Consider the following 23,651-nt stretch of genomic DNA (forward strand, 5'->3'; position numbering starts at 1 on the left):
ACAAAGCATTGAGCAAAGGCTGTGAATACAAATTAACAGCGTGATTTCCTTTTTTTTAACACATTTTAAAAAACTCTAAAAAAAAAAAAAAAAAAAAGTTTTCAGATTGTAATTTGGTCGTATTGTGTGTAGAATTTTAAGTAAAAAATATTTTTTTTTCATTCTGTAATAAGGCTGTAACATATCAAAATATGCAAAAACTAAGATTAAATAAGACCTGTTTCTTCCTACTCATTTCCGGGCATGTCAGGTAGCTACAATGTTATCATATGATGTTTGTTAACACAATAAACCCTTAATATTCCTCTAGAATTACATTTGACTTCTGTTCAACATTAGCATAAACCCTTTCGGTCTGCAACATTTTTTTTTTAATTTGAGAATGTACAACTGTTTGTTTATGAATATACATCTGTTTGTTTATGTAAAACTGTTTGTTTATTTTGTTGACCATTGACCTAAGAAAATAATAAACTAATACTACCTCCGAGTTGACAAGACACTCCTGCTTGAGGACTCTCGTCCAGTCGGGCTCGGAGCCTGAGTTCATGGCCATGACATCAGGGATGGCTGTTCCTCGCAAGATGTCGTAAATCCGGGAACGCATCTCTGAGCAGTCCTCAGAAGAAGATCTTAAAATAACACAAATATGTTGAAAAAACATTACTGGTGCTTTAAGTTGTTGATTTTTTTTCTCACCTTAATGTGCAGCCTGTGATGGTGTTGTGTGCAAAGAGGATGATTGACCGCGCGCTCAGGCGAGAGGAACACGCCCCGCCTGGAGACACCCCCATTATGGTCACCTGGCATACTGTCAAGGAACTGTGATGAAAAATTACAAAACTTCAGCTGAAGGGAAGTTCACAAGGATACAGGTTCAGCTGCTCCATTAAAGCGACCGATAACCGCAGCTCCCACCCGTAGTCCAACTGTGGGGGTCTGTGGTCGTGTAGATTGGCTAGAAGTCACCAGCTAAGGACGAAAAAAGCTTTCAGATGATGTTGTGTTAAAACATGCGGTTTCCACTACCTTGAATTGTACTGAGTGAACCTGTTGTAGCAACTGCCCCATTTTAACATCAGCTAAAAGTACATTCACGGTCGCTTCTGCCAGTTCTCCTCTGTCTGTGTACGCTATGACAAAGTCCACCTGAAGACCAATCAATGTACATTAGTTAAATTAAACAATTTGTGCAAAAATAACATTATTTTAGGAGGGAAATATTTCCCACCTTCTTTGCCACTTTAACACAAGTGTTGTTTTGCTCACTTGGTACAGGCCAGTCAGAAACTGGGGAAACTGCGATCTGAAAAAAAAAAAAAACACCTTTATATTTGTAATTATACATTCTTTTAAACAGACATTAAAAAAAGTATGGTTGCTTCCTACCAAAAAGTCTGACACTTGCTCTTTCTCGGGTTTTGGAATCTGTAAAAGCAACACTTGTTTTAAATTCAGGGGACATAAATATTTTCTTTTCTTTTCCAAACTTAGGCAGGTTCGCTTACTTTAACAAGACTCAGATCTGAGTGGTAGGAGAGAGCGCTGAGATTTGAGTCTTCGGTGCAAGACTGAGGGGTTACCATGCGAGTACAAGACAGAGACTGTGACCTCAGAAACCCTGAAAAAGCAGAGATTATCTCCAGTGGTTAAGATAAAGAAGAAATCTATGGAATCAATTCAGCAAGATTCAAGACATTTAATTTAATATGTGGCATACAAAGTTTAAAGATGGGCATTTGACTACATTGCCTTGATTGATGATGGGAAAAATGAACCAACTATTATTATCCCTTACAATATTTTATTTTTTTCTAAATTGTAATTTAGAATTATGCTTTTAATGGTATTTTTGCAAGTATTATTTTGATTAGGTAGTGATTGGTTGTCTTGTATGTCCTGTGTTGGCCCTGCGAAGAGCTGGTCAGGGTCTACCCTGCCTTCAGCTCGAGTGCAGCTGGGTCAGGCTCCACTACCCCGAAAGAGAAAAAGTGGTATAAAATGGATGGATGGATTGTTAATTCTGTGCTCCTGTTTCCTTGCCATTGTTGCTGGCTGAACTTCAAGACTGACGCAACAGCCCCTCTACTGATTGCAGTGAAATATAGCGCACACTATTTTATGAGACATTAATCACAATCAACCAAATTATTAAAATGTACTCAAATAATAATAAAATTGTATGTCCATAACACTTGATTATACAGCATATCATTACCCTATTCATTGTTAAAAAAAAAAAACTCTGGCTGTAGCAAGTTATTTATAACTTGATAATTTTGGTACTCCTTTGTTTGTCCCTCTTAATCGATTCAGGACCTGACTGTTGTAAATTTATTGGAATTATTATTATAAATAGAATATATTCATGGATAGAGCAAACAAATTGTCTACCAAACCCTAAAACCCTTCTTTAAAAAAAAAAAAGCCTTTTTATAGATACATGCATACTAGTTCTAGCTATTAGGCAGTTCTAGTTATTTTTATTTATTTTTGTTGTATTATTATTATTATCAAATGGATGGATGGATTATTATTTTATTTTATTTTTTAATACACTGTTGCACTTTGAGGTTGTTTGTTCAATGTAAAGTGCTTTTTACAGTTAAAATCTATTATTATTATTAACAACTTTTAAATACAGTTGTTAATTTTATAAGAGCCCTCTAGACAAAAAAATAACACCCACTCACCTTAACACTCTTTTAATCGAATAAAGTAAAGCTGAGCCAATTAGTGACCATGATACTGAACAGCCTGCATGCTCTGATTGGTTTTCTCTCTTCCAGTGGTAAATTCTACAGTAATTTTGATATTTTTAGTCCATAAAAAAGTGAAGCCGTGTTATGTCGAGGGAAACCTGTACACTCTGATCCCGTTTTTATTTAGAGCCAGCTTACGTGCAGGGTTGCGATTAAGACACATTGCGGTGGTCGCCCCCGGAGACGGCTGCCGAAGGAGGCCTCGCACAGATGACATAGGGAAGAACGTCTGGATGACGTCATCGGCCTATAAAATTTTAAATTTCAGAACTTAAAAACAGAAAACACGTCTTTAAAGCACCACTTTTGAATAACTTAATTTGAAGGATAGGAGAGGATATTAATACGAAACAAACAAAAAAACAACAATCTGTTTCAGTTACCCGATAAAAAGGTCTGCTGTGACCGACGCCTGTTGGTTTTGGGGGTGAGAAATGATAAGAGTCCCCTAAAGCTGGAGACTGCGGTGGAGAAACAGAGACCTTAAATGTGTCATCTGTTGGGAGAAAAACATGAACATTTAAAACAATATTGGTTGCCTTTATTTTAATGTAACTACAGCGGTACCTCAACTTGAGTGTTTTGAGATAAAAGCTATCGCTCAACTTACTGTTATGCTTTAAGTTGCAAGCAAAACTTTGACTTACAAATATCCCCGTTATTAGGTGGCGTAGAAAATGTCACAGTAAACTCCATAAGATCCGACCAAAACATCCGGCCTTACCAGATATAATCTTAAAGCTAAAATTGGACATAATTTAGTTTTTCCAATCATGTAAAAAGAACAAGTGAGTGTGAAGGACAATGATAATAATAAGAGGATAATATTAATTGCATCAATGAAAGAAATAATCAAAAACATGATGGAGCGTGTATTAGACTTGCTAGTCTGAACCATAATGAAGCCGAATGAGTCAATAAGGTCAGTCAAAGATTTTGAAAATAATATGTAAATAGCGGACATTTAGCCATGTTAATAATGAGAAGCTGCTGATAGTGTGTTTGACAGAGAAGCAGCTCAAAGAATACACTGTACAAGTCAGAGGTAATTTCTATACATTACATTACTTCATACTCTAGTTGTTAGTAGTTAGTACATTTTATTGTATTATTTTGTACTGAGTTGTTTTTTTCTTTTTAGGCATCTTACATGATAAAATTGAGCCGTTTTAGGGAAAGCAAGAACCATGTAAATTTGATTTCAAGCCATTTCAATGGGCGATGTTGATTTGAGAATCAAGTGTTTTGAGTTAAGAGCTGCGTCACATTATCACATAAACTCGTAAATTGAGGTACTGCTGTATCGTGTTTTGGTTGAATGCGTTCACCTCCAGAATGGACACAAAACAAAGAATCAGTCACAGTGACAGACGATAAATTCACATTGGCGTGGAACATCATCCATTTCTCAATGCAGTCTCCAGATCTGCAAAATAGAGTGGATCATTATTTAAAGGCCAAAGACATACATTTTAGGACAAGTGTTGTGGACTTCACATGGCTTTCTGTGGACAGCCGCTGAAGATGGTAGTCAGGTTATCAATGCCGCAGTCCACCACGTCACAACAGCAGCCGATATCACAGAAATCAGGCGTGAGATCACAGACGCATGTTACTGCATATAACACACAATTATGAATTTTAGTTAGATGTTCCTGTCATGAATCAATACCACACCCCTAAAATTAAAGTTGAAAAGTTAAAGTACCAATGATTGTCACACACACTAGGTGTGGCAAAATCATTATCTGTATTTGACCCATCATCCTTGATCACCCACTGGGAGGTGAGGGGAGCAGTGAGCAGCAGCAGTGTCTGCGCCAGGGAATCATTATTGGTGATTTAACTCCCAATTCCAACCCTTGATGCTGAGTGCCAAGCAGAAAGGTAATGGGTGCCATTTTTCGACCGGGGTTTATAAAAGAATACTCCACATTAACTAATTTGCAGAAACATTAATTACAAACCTTGTTTCCATATGAGTTGGGAAATTGTGTTATATGTAAATATAAACGCAATACAATGATTTGCAAATCCTTTTCAACCCATATTCAATTGAATGCACTACAAAGACAAGATATCTGATGTTCAAACTCAAACTTAATTATTTTTGTTGCAAATAATAATCAACTTAAAATTTCATGGCTGCAACACGTGCCAAAGTAGTTGGGAAAGGGCATGTTCACCACTGTGTTACATTACCTTTTCTTTTATCGATCCATCCATTTTCTACCGCTCTTTCCCTTTGGGGTTGCGGGGGGAGCTGGTGCCTATCTCAGCTACAATCGGGCGGAAGGCAGGGTACACCCTGGACAAGTCGCCACCTCATCCAGGGCCAACACAGATAGACAGACAACACTCACATTCACACACTAGGGCCAATTTAGTGTTGCCAATCAACCCATCCCCAGGTGCATGTCTTTGGAAGTGGGAGGAAGCCGGAGTACTCGGAGGGAACCCACGCAGTCACGGGGAGGACAAGCAAACTCCACACAGAAAGATCCAGAGGCCGGGATTGAACCCAGGACTACTCAGGACCTTCGTATTGTGTTTTAACAACACCCAATAAACGTTTGGGAACCGAGGAAACTAATTGTTGAAGCTTTGAAAGTGGAATTCTTTCCCATTCTTGTTTTATGGAGAGCTTCAGTCGTTCAACAGTCCGGGGTCTCCGCTGTCGTATTTTACGCTTCATAATGCGCCACACATTTTCGATGGGAGACAGGTCTGGACTGCAGGCGGGCCAGGAAAGTACCCGCACTCTTTTATTACGAAGCCACGCTGTTGTAACACGTGCTGAATGTGGCTTAGCATTGTCTTGCTGAAATAAGCAGGGGCGTCCATAAAAAAGACGGCGCTTAGAGGGCAGCATATGTTGTTCCAAAATCTGTATGTACCTTTCAGCATTAATAGTGCCTTCACAGATGTGTAAGTTACCCATGCCTTGGACACTAATGCATCCCCATACCATCACAGATGCTGACTTTTGAACTTTGCGTCGATAACTTCCCCCTTGGTCCGGATGACACGATGTGGACTATTTCAAAAAACAATTTGAAATGTGGACTCGTCAGAACACAGAACACTTTTCCACTTTGCATCAGTCCATCTTAGATGATCTCGGGCACTGGATGTTGTTGATAAATGGCTTTTGCTTTGCATAGTAGAGCTTTAACTTGCACTTACAGATGTAGCGACTAACTGTATTTAGTGACAGTGGTTTTCTGAAGTGTTCCTGAGCCCATGTGGTGAGATCCTTTAGAGACTGATGTCGGTTTTTGATACAGTGCCGTTTGAGGGATCGAAGGTCATGGTCATTCAATGTTGGTTTCCGGCCATGCCGCTTACATGGAGGAATTTCTCCAGATTCTCCGAACCTTTTGATGATATTATGGACCGTAGATGTTGAAATCCCTAAATTTCTTTCAATTGCACTTTGAGAAACGTTGTTCTTAAACTGTTTGACTATTTGCTCACGCAGTTGTGGACAAAGGGGTGTACTTCGCCCCATCCTTTCTTGTGAAAGACAGCATTTTTTGGGAAGCTGTTTTTATACCCAATCATGGCACCTACCTCTTCCCAATTAACCTGCACACCTGTGGGATTTTCCAAATAAGTGTTTGATGAGCATTCCTCAACTTTATCAGTATGTATTGACATCTTTCCCAACTTTTTTGTCACGTGTTGCTGGCATTAAATTCTTAAGTTAATGATTATTTGCAAAAAAACAAAAAAAAAAACAATTATGAGTTTGAACATCAAATATGTTGTCTTTGTAGCATATTCAACTGAATATGGGTGGGAAATTATTTAAAAATCATTGTATTCCGTTTATATTTACATCTAAAACAATTTCCCAACTCACATGGAAACGGGGTTTGTACTTGCTGTGGGTGCAGGCTAGAAAGAAATAATAAAAAATAAAAAAGTCCAAGTTACCTGGGATTACCGCCGGTGATCGACCAGCTGGAGTGAAAGTCAGGCCCTTGTCTGTTAGAGGTCTTTCAGCGGTTCCAGTGGAGTTTGATACGGCCTCGATTCTCTCAGTGGGGGAACTAGTGTAGTTCTCCCCATCAGTGACCCCCGGAGAAGGGGTTGTTGGGCCGACAGGCTCCAGACTTGTTGAGTTGGAAGTGGTGGTCGGCGTAGTCCCCGTTTCGGTAACGGTTTGTGCAAAACTCCCCAAAAAGAAAAACACATATAAATGTATACAGCACCACTGTCGATAATTCATGTCGTCACACAAACATGGCTTGAACAACACGACCTTAACTAGCTATTTAGCAATTATTCAATAATCTTCGTGTTTAGGTTGAATTGTTTTTCGGTCGTTTTTCCAAGCAGTTATAGTAATTTAACGTCACAATGAAGTAAAGTTTGAGTAGCTAGCAGGGGCTCGCTAAACATGCTATGCAGTTGCTAGGGATTTGTGTTGCTAAGGAAGTTGCTGTAACCACTTCCGGTAAAAAAATAAATAAAAACATAATTAAATCAAAATAAAATTCGTCAAAATAAAAAAATAATGTGGACTGTAGTTATGTTTTGAGTATAAATATACGTATTGAGGTATAAAAAAATAAACGTTCAAATGATGGTTGTATGGCGTCTTTGGCGTCCTCGAGTGGTCGGTAAACGTATAGTGTTTGCAGTACATATAAAAGTTCAATCACACTTTTCTAGCAGATATATTTCTCAAATTTAACTACATTTTCTCAGATTTTCAACACATTTAAGTTTAAATTAAATGTTGACTCTAAATGTTGTATATAAATGTTAAATCTAAACCCAAATCCTAAATTCCATGTTAAATCTAAATCTAAATCCAAACATACATGTTAAATCTATACCTAAATATTAAATATTACCCTAAATGTTAAATCTAAATCTTATTCTTAATGTAAGCGGTACTTGTTAAACGTGAGTGGTAAATGGTAAATCCAAACCTAAATGTTAAATCTAAACCTAAATGTTAAATCCTGAATCTAAATGTGAGCGCTTAGTGTTGAATCTAAACCTGAACGTTAACGCTAAACCTAAATGTTAAATCCAAATGTAAATCTAAATGTGACTGTTAAATCTCTCGCCAAGTGTAAAGATGAATATTAATAGGATATTTTACCAATCTGACGCCGCTCAGTCGCAAAGCCATGCCCAAATCTCTTCCTCTCAGTGCAGACGCTTCTACGTCTTTCTTACTGCGGAAGAAGGAAACATGGCAGATGCTTGATGGCAAATAATGCCAGTAAAGTTGCATAATTTTTTTTAAATGTTAGCTTCAAACATGTGAGTATGCATGGTGTGTAGAAACAATTAGACACTCAAACACGTCGACGCTGCAATTCCGCGTTTGACACTGAATTGAATTGGTTGTAATTACACCGATGCATGCAGTGTGCATGAGTACACTCATTTCTATTTGTATGTGTCTTTCATCATTTCGCTGCGCTGTTCATGATTGTGTCACATATGAACATCAAATTGCTGTAAACACAATCACTGCAATATAAGTTTGCGGCAAGCAGCAGCCAGCTGACAGAACCGCTTTGGATTGGTTCCAAAGAATATGTCTTAATTGTGAGCTAAATGGTAAAATCATGATTATAGTGAGTGTGAATTAAAATCATCTTTCCTTCTTCCTTACAATCACACTTCTCGGACAGCTGTGCTGAGTCGTGCTGCAAGCAGCAGGAAGATAAAAAATAAGTGTATTAACAAGCGCATCGTGTTGGCCCTGTGATGAGGAGGCAACTTGTTCAGGGTGTACACCATTTTCTGCTCAAATGCAGCTGAGATAGGTTCCAGCACCCCCTGTGACCCCCAAAAAAGGGACAAGCGGGCGAAAATGGAAGGATTGTATATTTGTATGCGCCGAATGCGAAACCTCTGATCAAATGATGACTTTACACTTACCATGATCATGTTTTTACCATTAAGGTCACAATTAAGACATATTTTTTAGAACCTATCCAAAGCAAGCGTGTCAGCAGCTACTGCTTGCAGCTACTTATTTGACAGTGATCGCATTGTTTACAAAAATGTAATGTTCATGTGTCACACAATCCTGAAGTGTAAGAGCGCAGCGAAATGCGGAAAGACACATACAATAGAAATAGATGCATTCAACAGACTGCATCCCTCGGTGTAATTAGAAGCAGTTTCATTCATTTCAAATGCGGACAAGCAACGTCAACGTGTTTGAGTGTCTAATTGTCTCAACACAACATGCACACTCACACATTTGGAGCTAGTATTAAAAATAGCAATTTAATTGGCATTATTTGTCATTAAGCATCAGTCATGTTTCCTTCTTTTATTGTAAGAAATATGCACTGAGGAGCAGAGATGTGGACACGGCTTTGCGGCTGAGAGGCGTCGGATTGGGGAAATATTAAAGTTAAAGTTAAAGTTAAAGTACCCATGATTGACACACACACACACACACACACACACACACACACACACACACACACACACACACACACACGCACACACACACACACACACACACTAAGTGTGGCAAAATTATTCTCTGCATTTGACCCATCACCCTTGATCACCCCCTGGGAGGTGAGGGGAGCAGTGAGCAGCAGCGGTAGTCGCGCCCGGGAATCATTTTGGTGATTTAACCCCCAATTCTAACCATTGATTCAGAGTGTCAAGCAGGGAGTGCGTACGAGAAAGTATTGGATGCATGCGCGTGGTTTGAGGTCTGTGTAAAAATGCCATTTCAGGAGTTATTTGGCTGTATTTCCAACTACGACTTTCCCCCATGTCCCTTTAGGAGTCTTGTGCCAAAATATGAATGCCTGCCAAAAATGTATTTCCTGTCGCGGGGGCGCGTAGTGCTTGCTGTACCCGCATGTTTGGCTTGGTCTGTCCACAGTGGATTACTAGCTGTAAGACAAACACTTTATCTTTGTGGTTATTTTAATGCTTAGTGTTTGATATTATTCAAGACTTTATTGTGACCGGAAAAGGACAGTTTGCCTTTTCTGTGGTATTGATAACTCATCAGTAATTTACCGTCACAATGAAGTAAAGCTTGAGTAGCTAGCAGGGGCTTGCTAAACACGCTATACATATGCAGTTGCTAGGGATTTGTGTTGCTAAGGAAGTTGCTGTAACCACTTCCGGTAAAAAAAATAAAAACATACCGCTGTACCATGAAATTAAATCAAAATAAAATTTGTCAAAATAAAAAAAAAACACGTGGACTGTAGTTAAGTTTTGAGGTTTTATCACATGATGTGATAAAACCTCTTTCGTGTTTGGAAGATACACATACCGTATTTCCTTGAATCGCCGCAGGGCATATAGTATGCGCCTGCCTTGAATTACTGCCGGGTCAAACTCGCTTCCCAAAATAATCAGCGCATGCTTAGTATTACCGCCTGGTCAAACTTGTGACGTCACGAGTGACACTTCCCCTGTCATCATTTTCAAAATGGAGAAGGCTTATTTCAATACCGGTAATTTGAAATCGCATAAAGGGAAGAAGATTAAGAGCTATTCAGTAGGATTTAAGGCCCCGCTTAAATCACACTCAAATTTTTACTGCATACCTTTGGTAAGTGCCGGAGTGAGAAGAGGTTTTAAAATAATTAGCGCATGCTTCTTTTTACCGCATGCCTTTGGTAAGCGCAGGAGTGAGAAGAGGTTTTAAATTAATTAGCGCCCCATCGGCAATTCATGGAAATACGGTAATTGTAGCTGTTATTTCTCCCTGTACATAATACGAATGTATAAAGTGTTTGGCTGTATTCATTTCTGTAAAAGTGTCATTAATTGTAATATTGCCTGACAAAAAGTGATTCAACGTAATATTTTGATATTTACACACGTTTTTTATACACGCGACAGGAAATACATTTTTGGCAGGCATTCACACTTTGACCCCTAAATGGACACGGGGGAAAGTCCTAGTTGAAATACAGCCAAATTAACTCCTGAACTGGCATTTTCACACGGACCTCAAACCCTGCACACATATCTAATGCTTACTCATGCGCACAAGAAACATATCTAAAAATATTTTTCCCATTTCCCTTTCGGGGCTCTGCAAAAATTAGCTAAATCTGAGAAAAGTGAGTTAAATCTGAGAAACATATCTGCCAGAAAAGTGTGACTAAACTTTTACATTCGGCATTCCGTAGTAATTGTACTGCATATTGGGGATTAGAATCTAATGTGATCTGATTTTAAAAGCAAAGTTTGAACACTCGCATTGAGACACAATACCCAGTCATAATACAGCTGGGTGCTCTGTTGCCAAGTATTTTGGAGCTTTGTTGTCATTCATAATATTGTTTCAACCCAGGATATTGAGGAATGTTATTTCTAAATAGTTGCTGCAGGCTCGCAACATAACTTTCTGCATGCACTGGCAAACACATGAGCATACAATGCGTTACTAGTACCCTGTGCAAAATGCTTTATTTGGTAATGTATTTTCCTCACTTTATCAGTCTCGGTCCAAAGGTAGCAGAAAAGCACACACTCTCTGTTAGAAAACACACCATAAAGAAGTTGTAGAATGTGTACTTTTAAATACTTTTTTTAGGTGTCCAGGTTTAAATCCATAATATCAATCCACTCAAAATCATACAACTATAAAGTCCAGCCTGGGAACATTGTTGTTTTTGGCTTGGGGTTCACACAGGACACACCTCGTCCTTTCCTCAAGTTACACAGGAAAGAGGGGATAGTGTCATGTGAGCGTTTGACTCATGCATGTTATGTAAGGTTACTTTAGTCTGCCAGTGAAAGTTTCAGTCATTCAAAGCTGAGAATAACTTGAGTTCACAGAAAAACAAAGAGGTTTAAAGACTTCTCTTGATTTTGTTTAGTGGTGTTGGGTTGGAACGCTGAGAGTTTTTGGACTCACTTGACAAGAAAGGCTGTAAACCAATCCTCCAGGAGCTCAGCAAAGCAAAGACCAGATGTCATTGGATCTGAGAAGCGGATTATAAAACAGCGACACGGACAAAAAGTTGTTGAAGACGTAACACAGGACAGACACTACAAAGTATAAGTGAAGCTGCCGGCAAACATTTGACGGACAGAAAGAAGACTTCAGACTTCAGATGTGCTCTAGCAGTCTCATTTGATTCTTATTTTGAGTGACTACGCAAAACATTCCGACTTCAGCCATGTCAGAGGACCAACAGATGTCCTACAGTAATGCCATCAAGAAGGCGAGCAGCTCCATTACTCGCTTCCCCCTCATCCCAGTAAAAGGGATTCCCCTCATGAACCACATCGCTAACAACTTTGACGCCATCTGGGATTTCTGTCCCGATTCTTCAGACCTTCTCATCGCCACCTACCCTAAAGCAGGTAATATACATTTGATGGTGGATTCATTTGTCCCTGAGTGCAATGCCAGGGTGGGCGCGTGTGACCTCGGGGAACTGTACCAGATTATGATGAAGCGTATGTAGCACTTGGCTTCACTGTAACCACGGTGGAATATGAGGAAAGACGTGTGTTGTTTCCTTTAGGGTTAATAAGCTAACAATGTTATGCAGAGGTATATTTATAATAATTTTTTAGACAAACTACAGTATAGTCACGGTGGAGAGTGGGCGGAGGGCGCAAAATATTTCTATCTTCTCCGCTGTCTATTTTACGCTTTATAATGAACCACACATTTTCGATGGGAGACAGATCTGGACTGCAGGCGGGCCAGGAAAGTACCCGCACTCTTTTTTTACGAAGCCACGCTGTTGTAACACCTGCTCAAAGTGGCTTGGCATTGTCTTGCTGAAATAAGGACGGCGCTTAGATGGCAGCACATGTTGTTCCAAAACCTGTATGTACCTTTCAGCATTAATGGTGCCTTCACAGATGTGTAAGTTACCCATGCCTTGGCCACTAATGCACCCCCATACCATCAAAGATGCTGGCTTTTGAACTTTGTGTCAATAACAGTCTGGATGGTTTGCTTCCCATTTGGTCCGGAAGACACGATGTCGAATATTTCCAAAAACAATTTGATATATGGACTCGTCAGACCACAGAACACTTTTCCACTTTGGATGTTGATAAATGGCTTTCGCATTGCATAGTAGAGCTTTAACTTGCACTTACAGATGTAACGACAAACTGTATTTAGTGACAGTGGTTTTCTGAAGTGTTCCTAAACCCATGTGGTGATATCCTTTAAGGATTGATGTCAGTTTTTGACACAGTGCCATCTGAGAGATCGAAGGTCACGGTCATTCAATGTTAATTTCCGGCCATGCTGCTTACGTGGACTGATTTCTCCAGATTCTCCGAACCTTTTGATGATATTATGGACCGCAGATGTTAAAAGTTAAAGTACCAATGATTGTCACACACACATTAGGCGTGGTGAAATTTTCCCTCTGCATTTGACCCATCACCCTTGATCACTCCTTGGGAGGTGAGGGGAGCAGTGGGCAGCAGCGGTGCCGCGCCCAGGAATCATTTATGGTGATTTAACCCCCAATTCCAACCCCTTAAACCTGAGTGCCAAGCAGGGAGGTAATGCGTCCCATTTTTATAGTCTTTAACTTGGTTACTTACACATCTATGAAAGCACCATTAATGCTGAATGGTACATACAGGTTTTGGAGCAACATATGTTGCCATCCAAGCAACGTTATCATGGACGCCCCTGCTTATTTCAGCAAGACAATGCCAAGCCACGTGTAACAACAGTTTGGTTTCGTAGTAAAAGAGCGCGGATACTTTCCTGGCCTGCCTGCAGTCCAGACCTGTCTCCCATCGAAAATGTGTGGCGCATTATGAAGCGTAAAATACGACAGCGGAGACCCCGGACTGTTGAACGACTGAAGCTCTACATAAAACAAGAATGGGGAAGAATTCCACTTTCAAAGCTTCAACAATTAGTTTCTTCAGTTCCCAAACGTTTATTGAGTGTTGTTAAAAGAAAAGGTGATGTAACACAGAGGTGAACATGCTGATTCCCAAATACTTTGGCATGTGTTGCAGCCATGAAATTTTAAGTTAATTATTATTTGCAAAAAAAAATAAAGTGTATGAGTTTGAACATGAAATATCTTGTCTTTGTAGTGCATTCAACTGAATATGGGTTGAAAAGGATTTGCAAATCATTGTATTCCGTTTATATTTACGTCTTAAACATTTTCCCAACTCATATGGAAACAGCGTTTGTACATTTGATGTAATGTTACAGTAAATTTGGGTTACAGGATCGAATTGTAAAAAAAATACTGTAAGGTGTTTTCTAGCGCGCATCGAGCTGTGAGAGAAATTTCAAGTCAAGTTAACTTATGGGGTTTAAGAACGGTGGTGGTGTTTTGGAACGGTGTAACTTGCTGGGTAAAAGCCCAAACAAACACACATGAACTTGTCCATCCTTTTGAAGCTTACTGACTGAAGACGATTTGAGGACATCTTGCATAAATTTGAACTCCAAGTTTTGTTTGACTTTGATTATTTTTTGTCATTCAAAGAGGACTTACGTCATTTACTGTGTTCTGTTGCGGTGACGAGGTACGACATGGACCCAGGAGATAGTGGATCTGCTCCTTCACAATGGAGATGCTGAGCTCTGTAAGAGAGCCCCCATAGCTGTCCGCAGTCCTTTCCTGGAGATTTGCTCGCCGCCGCCCATCCCTTCAGGTGCATTTGATCATAAAAAAAATGCCCAATATAATGAAAAAAGTCCTCATTTGCAAATATTGCAAAAATAATAAATACAATGGAGACTATCAGAGAGGCACTAATTCAACTATGTATCTAATGTAGGTCATTTGTAATCGTTGCCATTGGTTTGTCAGTTAGTTTTTTATCCATCCATCCATTTTCTACCGCTTATTCCCTTTGGGGTGGCAGGGGGCGCTGGTGCCTATCTCAGCTACAATCGAGCGCAAGGTGGGCTACACCCTGGACAAGTTGCCACCTCATCGCAGAGTTAGTTTGTTAGTTTAGAATTGAAACATTAAAGTACCATAATTGTTACACACACACTAGGTGTGGCGAAATTATTCTCTGCATTTGACCCATCACCCTTAATCACCCCCTGGGAGGTGAGGGGAGCAATGGGCAGCAGCGGTGGCCGCGCCCGGGAATAATTTTTGGTGATTTAACCCCCAATTCCAACTATTGGGAACAATTGATTACATTTGGGGACATTAGTATAATCCTGCAAAGAGGTAAATTGAATACAGTGCTTTATTTGATCAACTCCCGAATAATAGGTGCACCCATTAAAAGTTTGAAAAACGGGTACTTTTGATACTCCAAACCAGGGATGATCAACTAAAATGTCTTGGGGGGAATATTTCCAGAAAGATGAGGAGCAGGGGTGGGGGAGTGGACTTGCCCCTTCACCATTAGTCTTAATCTGTATATGCCGGAGAACAAGCGTCCTCTACGGTGGATATTTGATTTTGGTTTATTCATTTTGCCAGAGTTACAGGAGCGCTCTTCTATTATTAAGGACATTCTTCAAAAATAGCCAGTCAAATATCATTTATTTGACAGCACTCAAGTGCTGCAAAAATGTGAGCCTCTCCCAAGTTTTTTTTTATTATTAACTAAACTCATGGGCCAGCAGTAGCAGTTGAATAGCTCAAATGATGAAAAAGAGAGGACATAAAATGAAACCTTGAACACTAGAGAACACTACTAGTAGAACTAAAGAGGTTGAACAGATGAAAACGGACTGCATCTGAAGTAAATAAACTACAGCAAAACATACAAACACACAAATTACATTCCAGGAAAAATGTATAACTGCCAAAAAGGAGAGGACTTAAAGTGGTGCCTCAGTTATGTAAATCACAAGTTTGGCCCCACTGTTTTTTGTTTGCAAGCAAGGTTAAAATGTTGGTCCCCCAAGTTTTGAAGTGAAATCACGGGGCTGGTATGGTATCAATGTGTAGTAGCATATTTTTTCCAAAGGTTGGTATAATATAATTCTAAATAATTCAAGTATATTAAAATAATGGCTTCTTTGAATATCTTTGCTAAGTCTCATGACCTAATTAATTAAACTGTGAAATAATCAAATCATGAAATAATTAAATTGTTAAATCATGAAATAATTAAATCCATCATGAAATAATTAAATAGATAATGAAATATTCATTTAATTGTGAAATTATTAAATAAATCATTGAATAATGAAATATGGAAACCATGAAATAATGAGATCAATAAATAATTAAATAAATAAATCTAATTGTAAAATAAATAATTCTGCATTAAATAAATAAATGATACCTTTAAGTAAATAATGTAAATATGATTTATTTATTTTAGTTTTGTCCCATTTTTGTCACCCTCCATGGATTGGTGAGAAACCGCGCCCCTGCTAGATTTGTAACTGCAGTACTGTTTTTTCCCCAGCAGATAGTGCCATCAAACCACTTTATTTGGTGTACCATTAATTAAAAAAAAAAAGATTTACAATTTTAAAGCCGGTAAAACAGGTGAACGCAGGTATCATGATTACCAAAATCCATTCATCCATCAAAATAATGTTTGTAAAAGTTAAATAAAAACAACATTATGATGTACTATAATTTTTAATATAATGAATATTTATACCATTTTGTTAGTCAGTACTGTTAGGTCATAGGGAGGTAGTCAGATATCGTTTATGCACTACCTTTTGTAAAACGTGTGTGAATTTATTCCCCAGGTCTTGAACTCCTGAATAAGATGGACCCACCAAGGATTATTAAGACGCATTTACCATTTCAGCTGGTTCCCATCGGGTTTTGGGAAAACAAGTGCAAAGTAGGTTTATTGGACCTGAAAGCTTTTTTTAAAGGCGAACTGCACATTTTGTGTGCCATTCACAATTCTTATGAAAGACAAGCACACATGTTTAAATTTTTTTAATGCATTTTAAATTGTGAATACTAGCAAAAGTCAGCAAACAATGGAGCGAATGGGAGCGCTATTCTCCTATAAATCGCTCTAAAATCTCCAAAAGCTTCCATCATTGTTTTATATATACGATGTATGTATATATACAATGTGGTAACTGGCACAATCATAATAACATTTAATGTTTACGTATTTTGTTCATTTTAAGCATATGATGATTTCAGACTCCTCATTCGCTTTTCCTTTAAAAAAAACAACATTATCACTAATCCCGCAGACTTCACGAGAATCAATAACAACTACTTTGGGACGAATGAAGATTCAGAATCTTTTATTTTTGAGCCTGAATATAAGGAGGATGAACAACAAGTTTTACATGTGTGCTAATAAGATCCAGCTTTAATGAAGCTCTATACATCGTATAGCAGTATTGTTAAGTGCTAAACAAAATTTACACACTATGAACATAATAAAATACATACAGTACAGCAGTGGTCACCAACATTTGAGCCAAAGATCTATGGTCTCAGCCAAAAACCCAAAGCAACATTTACCCCTGTGTATGTATACATGTGTATATATATATATATATATATATATATATATATATATATATATATATATATATATATATATGTATGTATATATATACAAACCCCGTTTCCATATGAGTTGGGAAATTGTGTTAGATGTAAATATAAATGGAATACAATGATTTGCAAATCCTTTTCAACCCATATTCAGTTGACTGCACTACAAAGACAAGATATTTGATGTTCAAACTTATAAACTAAATTTTTTTTTGCAAATAATAATTAACTTAGAATTTCATGGCTGCAACACGTGCCAAAGTAGTTGGGAAAGGGCATGTTCACCACTGTGTTACATCACCTTTTCTTTTAACAACACTCAATAAACGTTTAGGAATTGAGGAAACTAATTGTTGAAGCTTTGAAAGTGGAATTCTTTCCCATTCTTGTTTTATGTAGAGCTTCAGTCGTTCAACAGTCCGGGGTCTCCGCTGTCGTATTTTACGCTTGACAATGAGCCACACATTTTCGATGGGAGACAGATCTGGACTGAAGGCGGGCCAGGAAAGTATCCGCACTCTTTTTTCACGAAGCCACGCTGTTGTAACACCTGCCCAAAGTGGCTTGGCATTGTCTTGCTGAAATAAGCAGGGGCGTCCATAAAAAGGACGGCGCTTAGATGGCAGCATATGTTGTTCCAAAACCTGTATGTACCTTTCAGCATTAATGGTGCCTTCACAGATGTGTAAGTTACCCATACCTTGGCCACTAATGCACCCCCATACCATCAAAGATGCTGGCTTTTGAACTTTGCGTCGATAACAGTCTGGATGGTTTGCTTCCCATTTGGTCCGGATGACACGATGTCGAATATTTCCAAAAACACTTTGAAATATGGACTCGTCAGACCACAGAACACTTTTCCACTTTGCATCAGTCCACCTTAGATGATCTCGGGCCTAGAGAAGCCGGCGGCGTTTCTGGATGTGGTTGATAAATGGCTTTCGCATTGCATAGTAGAGCTTTAACTTGCACTTACAGATGTAACGACAAACTGTATTTAGTGACAGTGGTTTTCTGAAGTGTTCCTGAGCCCATGTGGTGATATCCTTTAGGGATTGATGTCAGTTTTTGACACAGTGCCGTCTGAGGGATCGAAGGTCACGGTCATTCAATGTTAATTTCCGGCCAAGCCGCTTACGTGGACTGATTTCTCCAGATTCTCCGAACCTTTTGATGATATTATGGACCGCAGATGTTAAAAGTTAAAGTACCAATGATTGTCACACACACACTAGGCGTGGTGAAAATTTTCCTCTGCATTTGACCCATCACCCTTGATCACTCCTTGGGAGGTGAGGGGAGCAGTGAGCAACAGCGGTGCCGTACCCGGGAATCATTTTTGTTGATTTAACCCCCAATTCCAACCCCTTAAAGCCGAGTGCCAAGCAGGGAGGTAATGGGTCCCATTTGTATAATCTTTGGTATGACTCGGCTGGGGTTTATATATATATATATATATATATATATATATATATATATATATATATATATATATATATATATATATATATATATATATATATATATATATATATACGTATATATATATACGTATATATATATATATATATATATATATATATATATATATATATATATATATATATATATATATATATATATAGCCAGATGCCAACATTTTGGCTTTTTCTCATTGTGTTTCCTGCTGTTTTCTCAATTTCTGCTGGTGTTTTTTTTATTTGTGAATGACAATTGCTGAATAATGGAACATTCATATATTTCCTTTTAAATTAAGAATTAAACAAATTCCTCATGCGAGTCTTGTATCTTTCTAGTCATCTCTGGGTATAAGTTGAATGTTAAATTTTACCAACTTCTCGGTTAATGGCAAAACGTTCTACTATCCAGGTTAGAGACATGATTTACAATCTAGAATCAACTTTCAACAACTCAGAGGTGATGCAACAGCAACAACAACATCAGCAGCAGCAGCAGCTCAATGTCAATATACCAGCAGATCTCTGTTATCAATGCTGTGCTGAATGTAGGTCCCTAACGTTAGCGCTTTTATTAACAATATCGCTAATACTTCATTAATATGTTCAGCTCACGAAATGTAAATGGAATATTGTTGGCAGTTTTGGGATATTTTTTAGAGGGCTTTATGAGCAGAATAGTGCAACCTCATTAGCTGTATTGTCAGCCACCTCGTACTTGCCATATTTAACGATTTAGAATGGATAAAAAATTAAAACATTGGTTCTTCTCTTCCATAGGGATGTGAATGATAGGCAAAAAAAATAGTAACATAAATAAAAAAGTGCAGTTCCCCTTTAAAACAGACAATAATTAGCAATAAACCTTCATTTTTTCTATTGTGGTGTGTGAAGGTGATCTACGTGGCTCGCAATGCTAAGGACAATCTAGTGAGCTACTTCCACTTTGATCAGATGAATCTGACCCAGCCTGATCCCGGACCGTGGGAGGGATACGTCCACAAGTTCATGCGTGGAGAGGGTATGTAAACTGCAATACAAAACAATATATTGACATGAACTGCTGCCATCATAAAAACTTGTAAAGGTTTGAATATTCTTAATTGTCATGTAAATATACAAAGATGTTTGTAATAAAAACTACAATAAAGTAAAACTATTCACCCGTTAAAGACATCTGACACACTGGTTTTTGCTGAGCAATACTGACATGGCTAAAATTTTGGAGGTTAATCCATACAAAACATATTTAATCCGATCTGAATTCGGATACTGTGTATATGGACCTTGAAAAAAATGAACAGATTAGGATGTGCATTTTCATGCATCACACCTTAGATCTGAATACTTTATTTTTGACATACGCAACACATACCGCAAACTGAAGTGGAAGAAGCAGAAAAAATTACTTTTGTTATGAACAAACATGGCTCTGTGCATTTCTGCTTGTTCGATGTTGTCACTTTATTTATTTATAATTTTCCTTCTGTTCCCTACTTTTGTTTTACCTCTCTTTTTGAAATAGAACTGCTCTCTGCCCTCGACGTTGTGATAAGTACGAGTTGCTGTAGTTTCTGAAGTCGCGGACGTGGCGTCATCAGACCGCGTCTTCATGTTACGTGCCTGAGGCACTTGGGGTAGCTGCAAAGTCGTAAATAAAACAGCTAACTGGATTCTTTCTTTTATTGTTACATCGACACAAGAGACTCCAGACCATACCTTTGTTTTTGCTAGTCTCAGTTTTAGAGTAATAAACTTAACAGTATGTAACTGTACTGATGAACATGTTGAATGGGGGGAGACAGCAGCAGTACAATTGCTTCTTTCTCAGATTATCAAATTTTGTCCCCATTCAAGAATCCGAAATACTTCACCAGTAAAGTATAGCTGACGTCAAATACATGCGCAGTAAGGCTTATTAAAACCCAAATTTTGGAAGAAGTGTTTTTTATGTGCTTCAATCTAAAACACAATTGGCATAAACCCCCCGTCTTGATACAAATGCAATTTTGATCCAAATGACGTGTTTACATGAAGCCTTTTTATTCTGGTAAGGCTTTTATTCTGATTGTGTTCCTGTCCACATAGCTAGTGTTTTGTATGTATTGCTGGAATTATTGTAAATACAGTATTTATTTTATTATATTGCTATAATATATAGTATTGTACAAGAAAAGTTCATACATTTTCACAATTCATACTTGTGTAAATGTTGAAAATATTCTTCTTATGCACTCTTCTTTTTGACCACCTTCTTATCCGACTGTTTTCATCCAATCTACACCGTTCAAGTATGAGAAAACACCGGCTACCTTTTTTTTCTTTCCAAATTTCCCTGATTCCAGTTCCGCCATACACCCCCCAATTAATGTAGGACATTTTTCAAACTTACATAATTTCCACATTTCTTTACAACTTCAATCAAATCCACCATGATCAACACACACCACTGGACATCCAAACCAACCATTTTCCCGATTCCAAAATTCCAGATTTTTTCCTGAATTCCCACATTTCAATTATACTATGTCCGGCCTTTTTTCTCTTGACTTCTCCCACATTTTTTAAACAGATTTCAGCTAACATGCGAACATTAACATGCTAACATGTTAATGTTAGCGTGTCAACTTTTTTCAGTCAATTTTTCGGCTCGACATCTGAGAGCCATTGAACTTGGCACTTGATGCATGCTAACTGTTAGCATTTTAGTTTGGCTAAGGCATTTCATAATTCAAACGCAAATTTGATAATGGTTTGACAAGTTGGTTTATCACCATAAAGTGACCCACCTATTGCTTTTGTAGTGCCATGGGGCTCCTGGTATGATCATGTCAAGGGTTACTGGGTGGAACGAGAAAAGAGGAACATCCTTTACCTTTTCTATGAAGACATGAAAGAGGTAGTACTTAATGAAACCTAATTATTATAAAACATGTTCGTTATTTGTTTAGTTTGCCACCAAGCCTTGTTATTGTTCTTACCCAGAATCCTCGACGTGAAGTGGAGCGCATTATGAGGTACCTGGACCTGTCCCTCTCTGAGGATGTCATCAGCCGCATTGTGGAGCTGACGTCTTTCGAGAAAATGAAGGAGAACCCGATGGCCAACTACAGCTTCATTCCCAAACCAGTTTTTGACCAGTCCATATCTGCCTTCATGAGAAAAGGTCCTTCAAAACCTCAATAATATCAGTCAAGTCGAGGGCTGTTCAAACTGGGCGTCCTGTGGGTTAAATTTGTCCTGTTAATGACATCAGACTGGCTCACCTTTAAAACTTGGCTGAAATGAACACTTTTGCAGCAGATACCTAAAAACACAAGAACAATGTCACATACAGGGTCTTTACCAAGTATTTTTGGCAGTCGGTTCTTAAAAACAGCAGAGCTCTCCTGTCAGTAAGAGGATCTTTCACAAAATTGCACATTATGCTTTTCAGAAATAATGAATATTTTAGCCATTTTATGGAGGAAACATTTTAAGGCATAGTAGTTGTGAAGGGAGAAGTAAATTCTTAAAATGTAGCTTCCCAAAAATAGTTTTTGTTGAATAGCCCTGCCCTATTATGAGAAATCTACATGTTTGGAAAACAGTGGCCTCTAGTGGTCTTTGGAATATTTGCATTCGTGTTGAATATTCAGCTCCCCTTCGATTCTCATTTGTCTGTTTAAGTTGAATTGAATTACTATTGCTTCTGCGTCCAACATTGTTGTATTTCTGTTTGTTTGTCCTACACAGGAGAAGTCGGTGATTGGAAGAACTTTTTCACGCCAGAGCAGTCAGCAGAGTTTGATGAGGACTACGAGAAGAAAATGAAGCATGCTCACATACCATTCAGAGCACAGCTCTAAAATGGCACTCTGGAGTTTCTTCTCAATGTTTTTTCTACAACGTAATGTCGCAATAAAATACGAATAATATCTTAATTATTCTGTTTGTTTGATGGGTTTGGTGCTAGCAAAACATGCCAGAGAGTTTATTTATTAGGGCTGTCATGCGATTATTCAGAAAAAAGTATCGCATTCAAGTATAAACAAGGGTGATTTAGTTTGAGCGCACATGATCCTTTAACTTAATCAATAATGGTTACCTGAAATGTGTTGTGCGTTGTTATACGGTGTTACGAGATACATCCATCTATTCATTTTCTACCGCTTATTCCCTTTTGGCGTCACAATCAGGCGGAAGGCGGGGTACGAGATACACTAACTTTAAAAATCCTTTAAGTATTCATACTCAATAAAGACTACTTAGTCTATAGAAGATAGTATGCTTGCTTATGACCTGACATTAAACCATGACGAAACGGATGCAGAGAATTTTGACAAAATTTGATTTTAAAGTACAATATCTTGTTGATTTATATTTAAGTGTGAATAGGGGAAAGACAATGAGGCAAGCACATTAAAAAGGAACTTCACTTTATTTTTATTTTATTTGGCTTATTGTTTACAATCCTGCCCTGCGATGAGGTAGCGACTTGTCCAGGGTGTACACTGCCTTCCGGCTGACTGCAGCTGCGATAGGCTCCAGCACCCCGTGGACAAGGGGTAGAAAATAAATGGATGAATGGTTCACAATCCTTTTGAGAGACAAGAAGACAAAAGTTTTTGGGGTTTTTTTGCAGTCCAATATTTAAAAATTAGCATGTTATAGGTGGCTAGCAATGCAGCTAATGGGAACACTCAATTCCACCTCTAAATCACTTTAAAAATGCATTCAAAAACCGTCAACATTGATTACTTTACATTCTGTAACCTGTATAATAACTTAGCTGGAGCGACATTGTTATTGTAGGAGCAAACACTAAGGAACTCTTTTTCTCGCGGAGTAACATATTGGCGTGCTTTGATTTGAGACATAAAAGCTTGCTACAGCAAGACATAAGCTAGCTTCTATGTCAGCACCCGAATCACGTTTGAGTTTGTAATGCACAACACAATGCAATAGGACACCAATCTATACTGACTGAAAAACATGAACAATCATACTAC

General features: G+C 38.3%; 2 protein-coding genes across 3 annotated transcripts in view; one reads left to right on the forward strand and one right to left on the reverse strand.

Moving 5' to 3' along the window:
• Nucleotides 1–21,492, reverse strand: part of LOC133558234 (tectonic-3-like) — a 31,136-nt gene extending 9,644 nt beyond the window's left edge. The window contains exons 1-13 of one of the 2 annotated variants that reach the window (XM_061909461.1): nucleotides 21,450–21,492; nucleotides 6,702–6,940; nucleotides 4,260–4,377; nucleotides 4,091–4,188; nucleotides 3,146–3,258; nucleotides 2,901–3,009; nucleotides 1,509–1,621; nucleotides 1,390–1,428; nucleotides 1,232–1,306; nucleotides 1,030–1,149; nucleotides 874–972; nucleotides 700–803; nucleotides 485–632 (exon numbers count right to left, since the gene is read on the reverse strand). In XM_061909461.1, coding sequence (XP_061765445.1) covers nucleotides 485–632; nucleotides 700–803; nucleotides 874–972; nucleotides 1,030–1,149; nucleotides 1,232–1,306; nucleotides 1,390–1,428; nucleotides 1,509–1,621; nucleotides 2,901–3,009; nucleotides 3,146–3,258; nucleotides 4,091–4,188; nucleotides 4,260–4,377; nucleotides 6,702–6,940; nucleotides 21,450–21,490 — 1,416 coding nt within the window. In that variant the 5' untranslated portion in view covers nucleotides 21,491–21,492. Of the gene's footprint in view, nucleotides 1–484; nucleotides 633–699; nucleotides 804–873; nucleotides 973–1,029; nucleotides 1,150–1,231; nucleotides 1,307–1,389; nucleotides 1,429–1,508; nucleotides 1,622–2,900; nucleotides 3,010–3,145; nucleotides 3,259–4,090; nucleotides 4,189–4,259; nucleotides 4,378–6,701; nucleotides 7,216–21,449 lie in introns of those variants that run through there. The other variant, XM_061909460.1, reaches the window with a different exon arrangement.
• Nucleotides 11,454–22,583, forward strand: LOC133558235 (sulfotransferase 1C1-like). Its single transcript, XM_061909462.1, has 7 exons — nucleotides 11,454–12,098; nucleotides 14,265–14,393; nucleotides 16,420–16,517; nucleotides 19,555–19,681; nucleotides 21,465–21,559; nucleotides 21,646–21,826; nucleotides 22,396–22,583. Exons 1-7 carry the CDS (start codon nucleotides 11,912–11,914, stop codon nucleotides 22,506–22,508), a joined length of 930 nt encoding a protein of 309 aa, XP_061765446.1. The 5' UTR covers nucleotides 11,454–11,911; the 3' UTR covers nucleotides 22,509–22,583.
• The last annotated feature ends 1,068 nt before the right edge of the window (nucleotides 22,584–23,651 follow it).

The sequence above is a fragment of the Nerophis ophidion genome, linkage group LG08 (genome assembly GCF_033978795.1).
Source record: "Nerophis ophidion isolate RoL-2023_Sa linkage group LG08, RoL_Noph_v1.0, whole genome shotgun sequence".
Classification (NCBI taxonomy): Eukaryota; Metazoa; Chordata; class Actinopteri; order Syngnathiformes; family Syngnathidae; genus Nerophis; species Nerophis ophidion.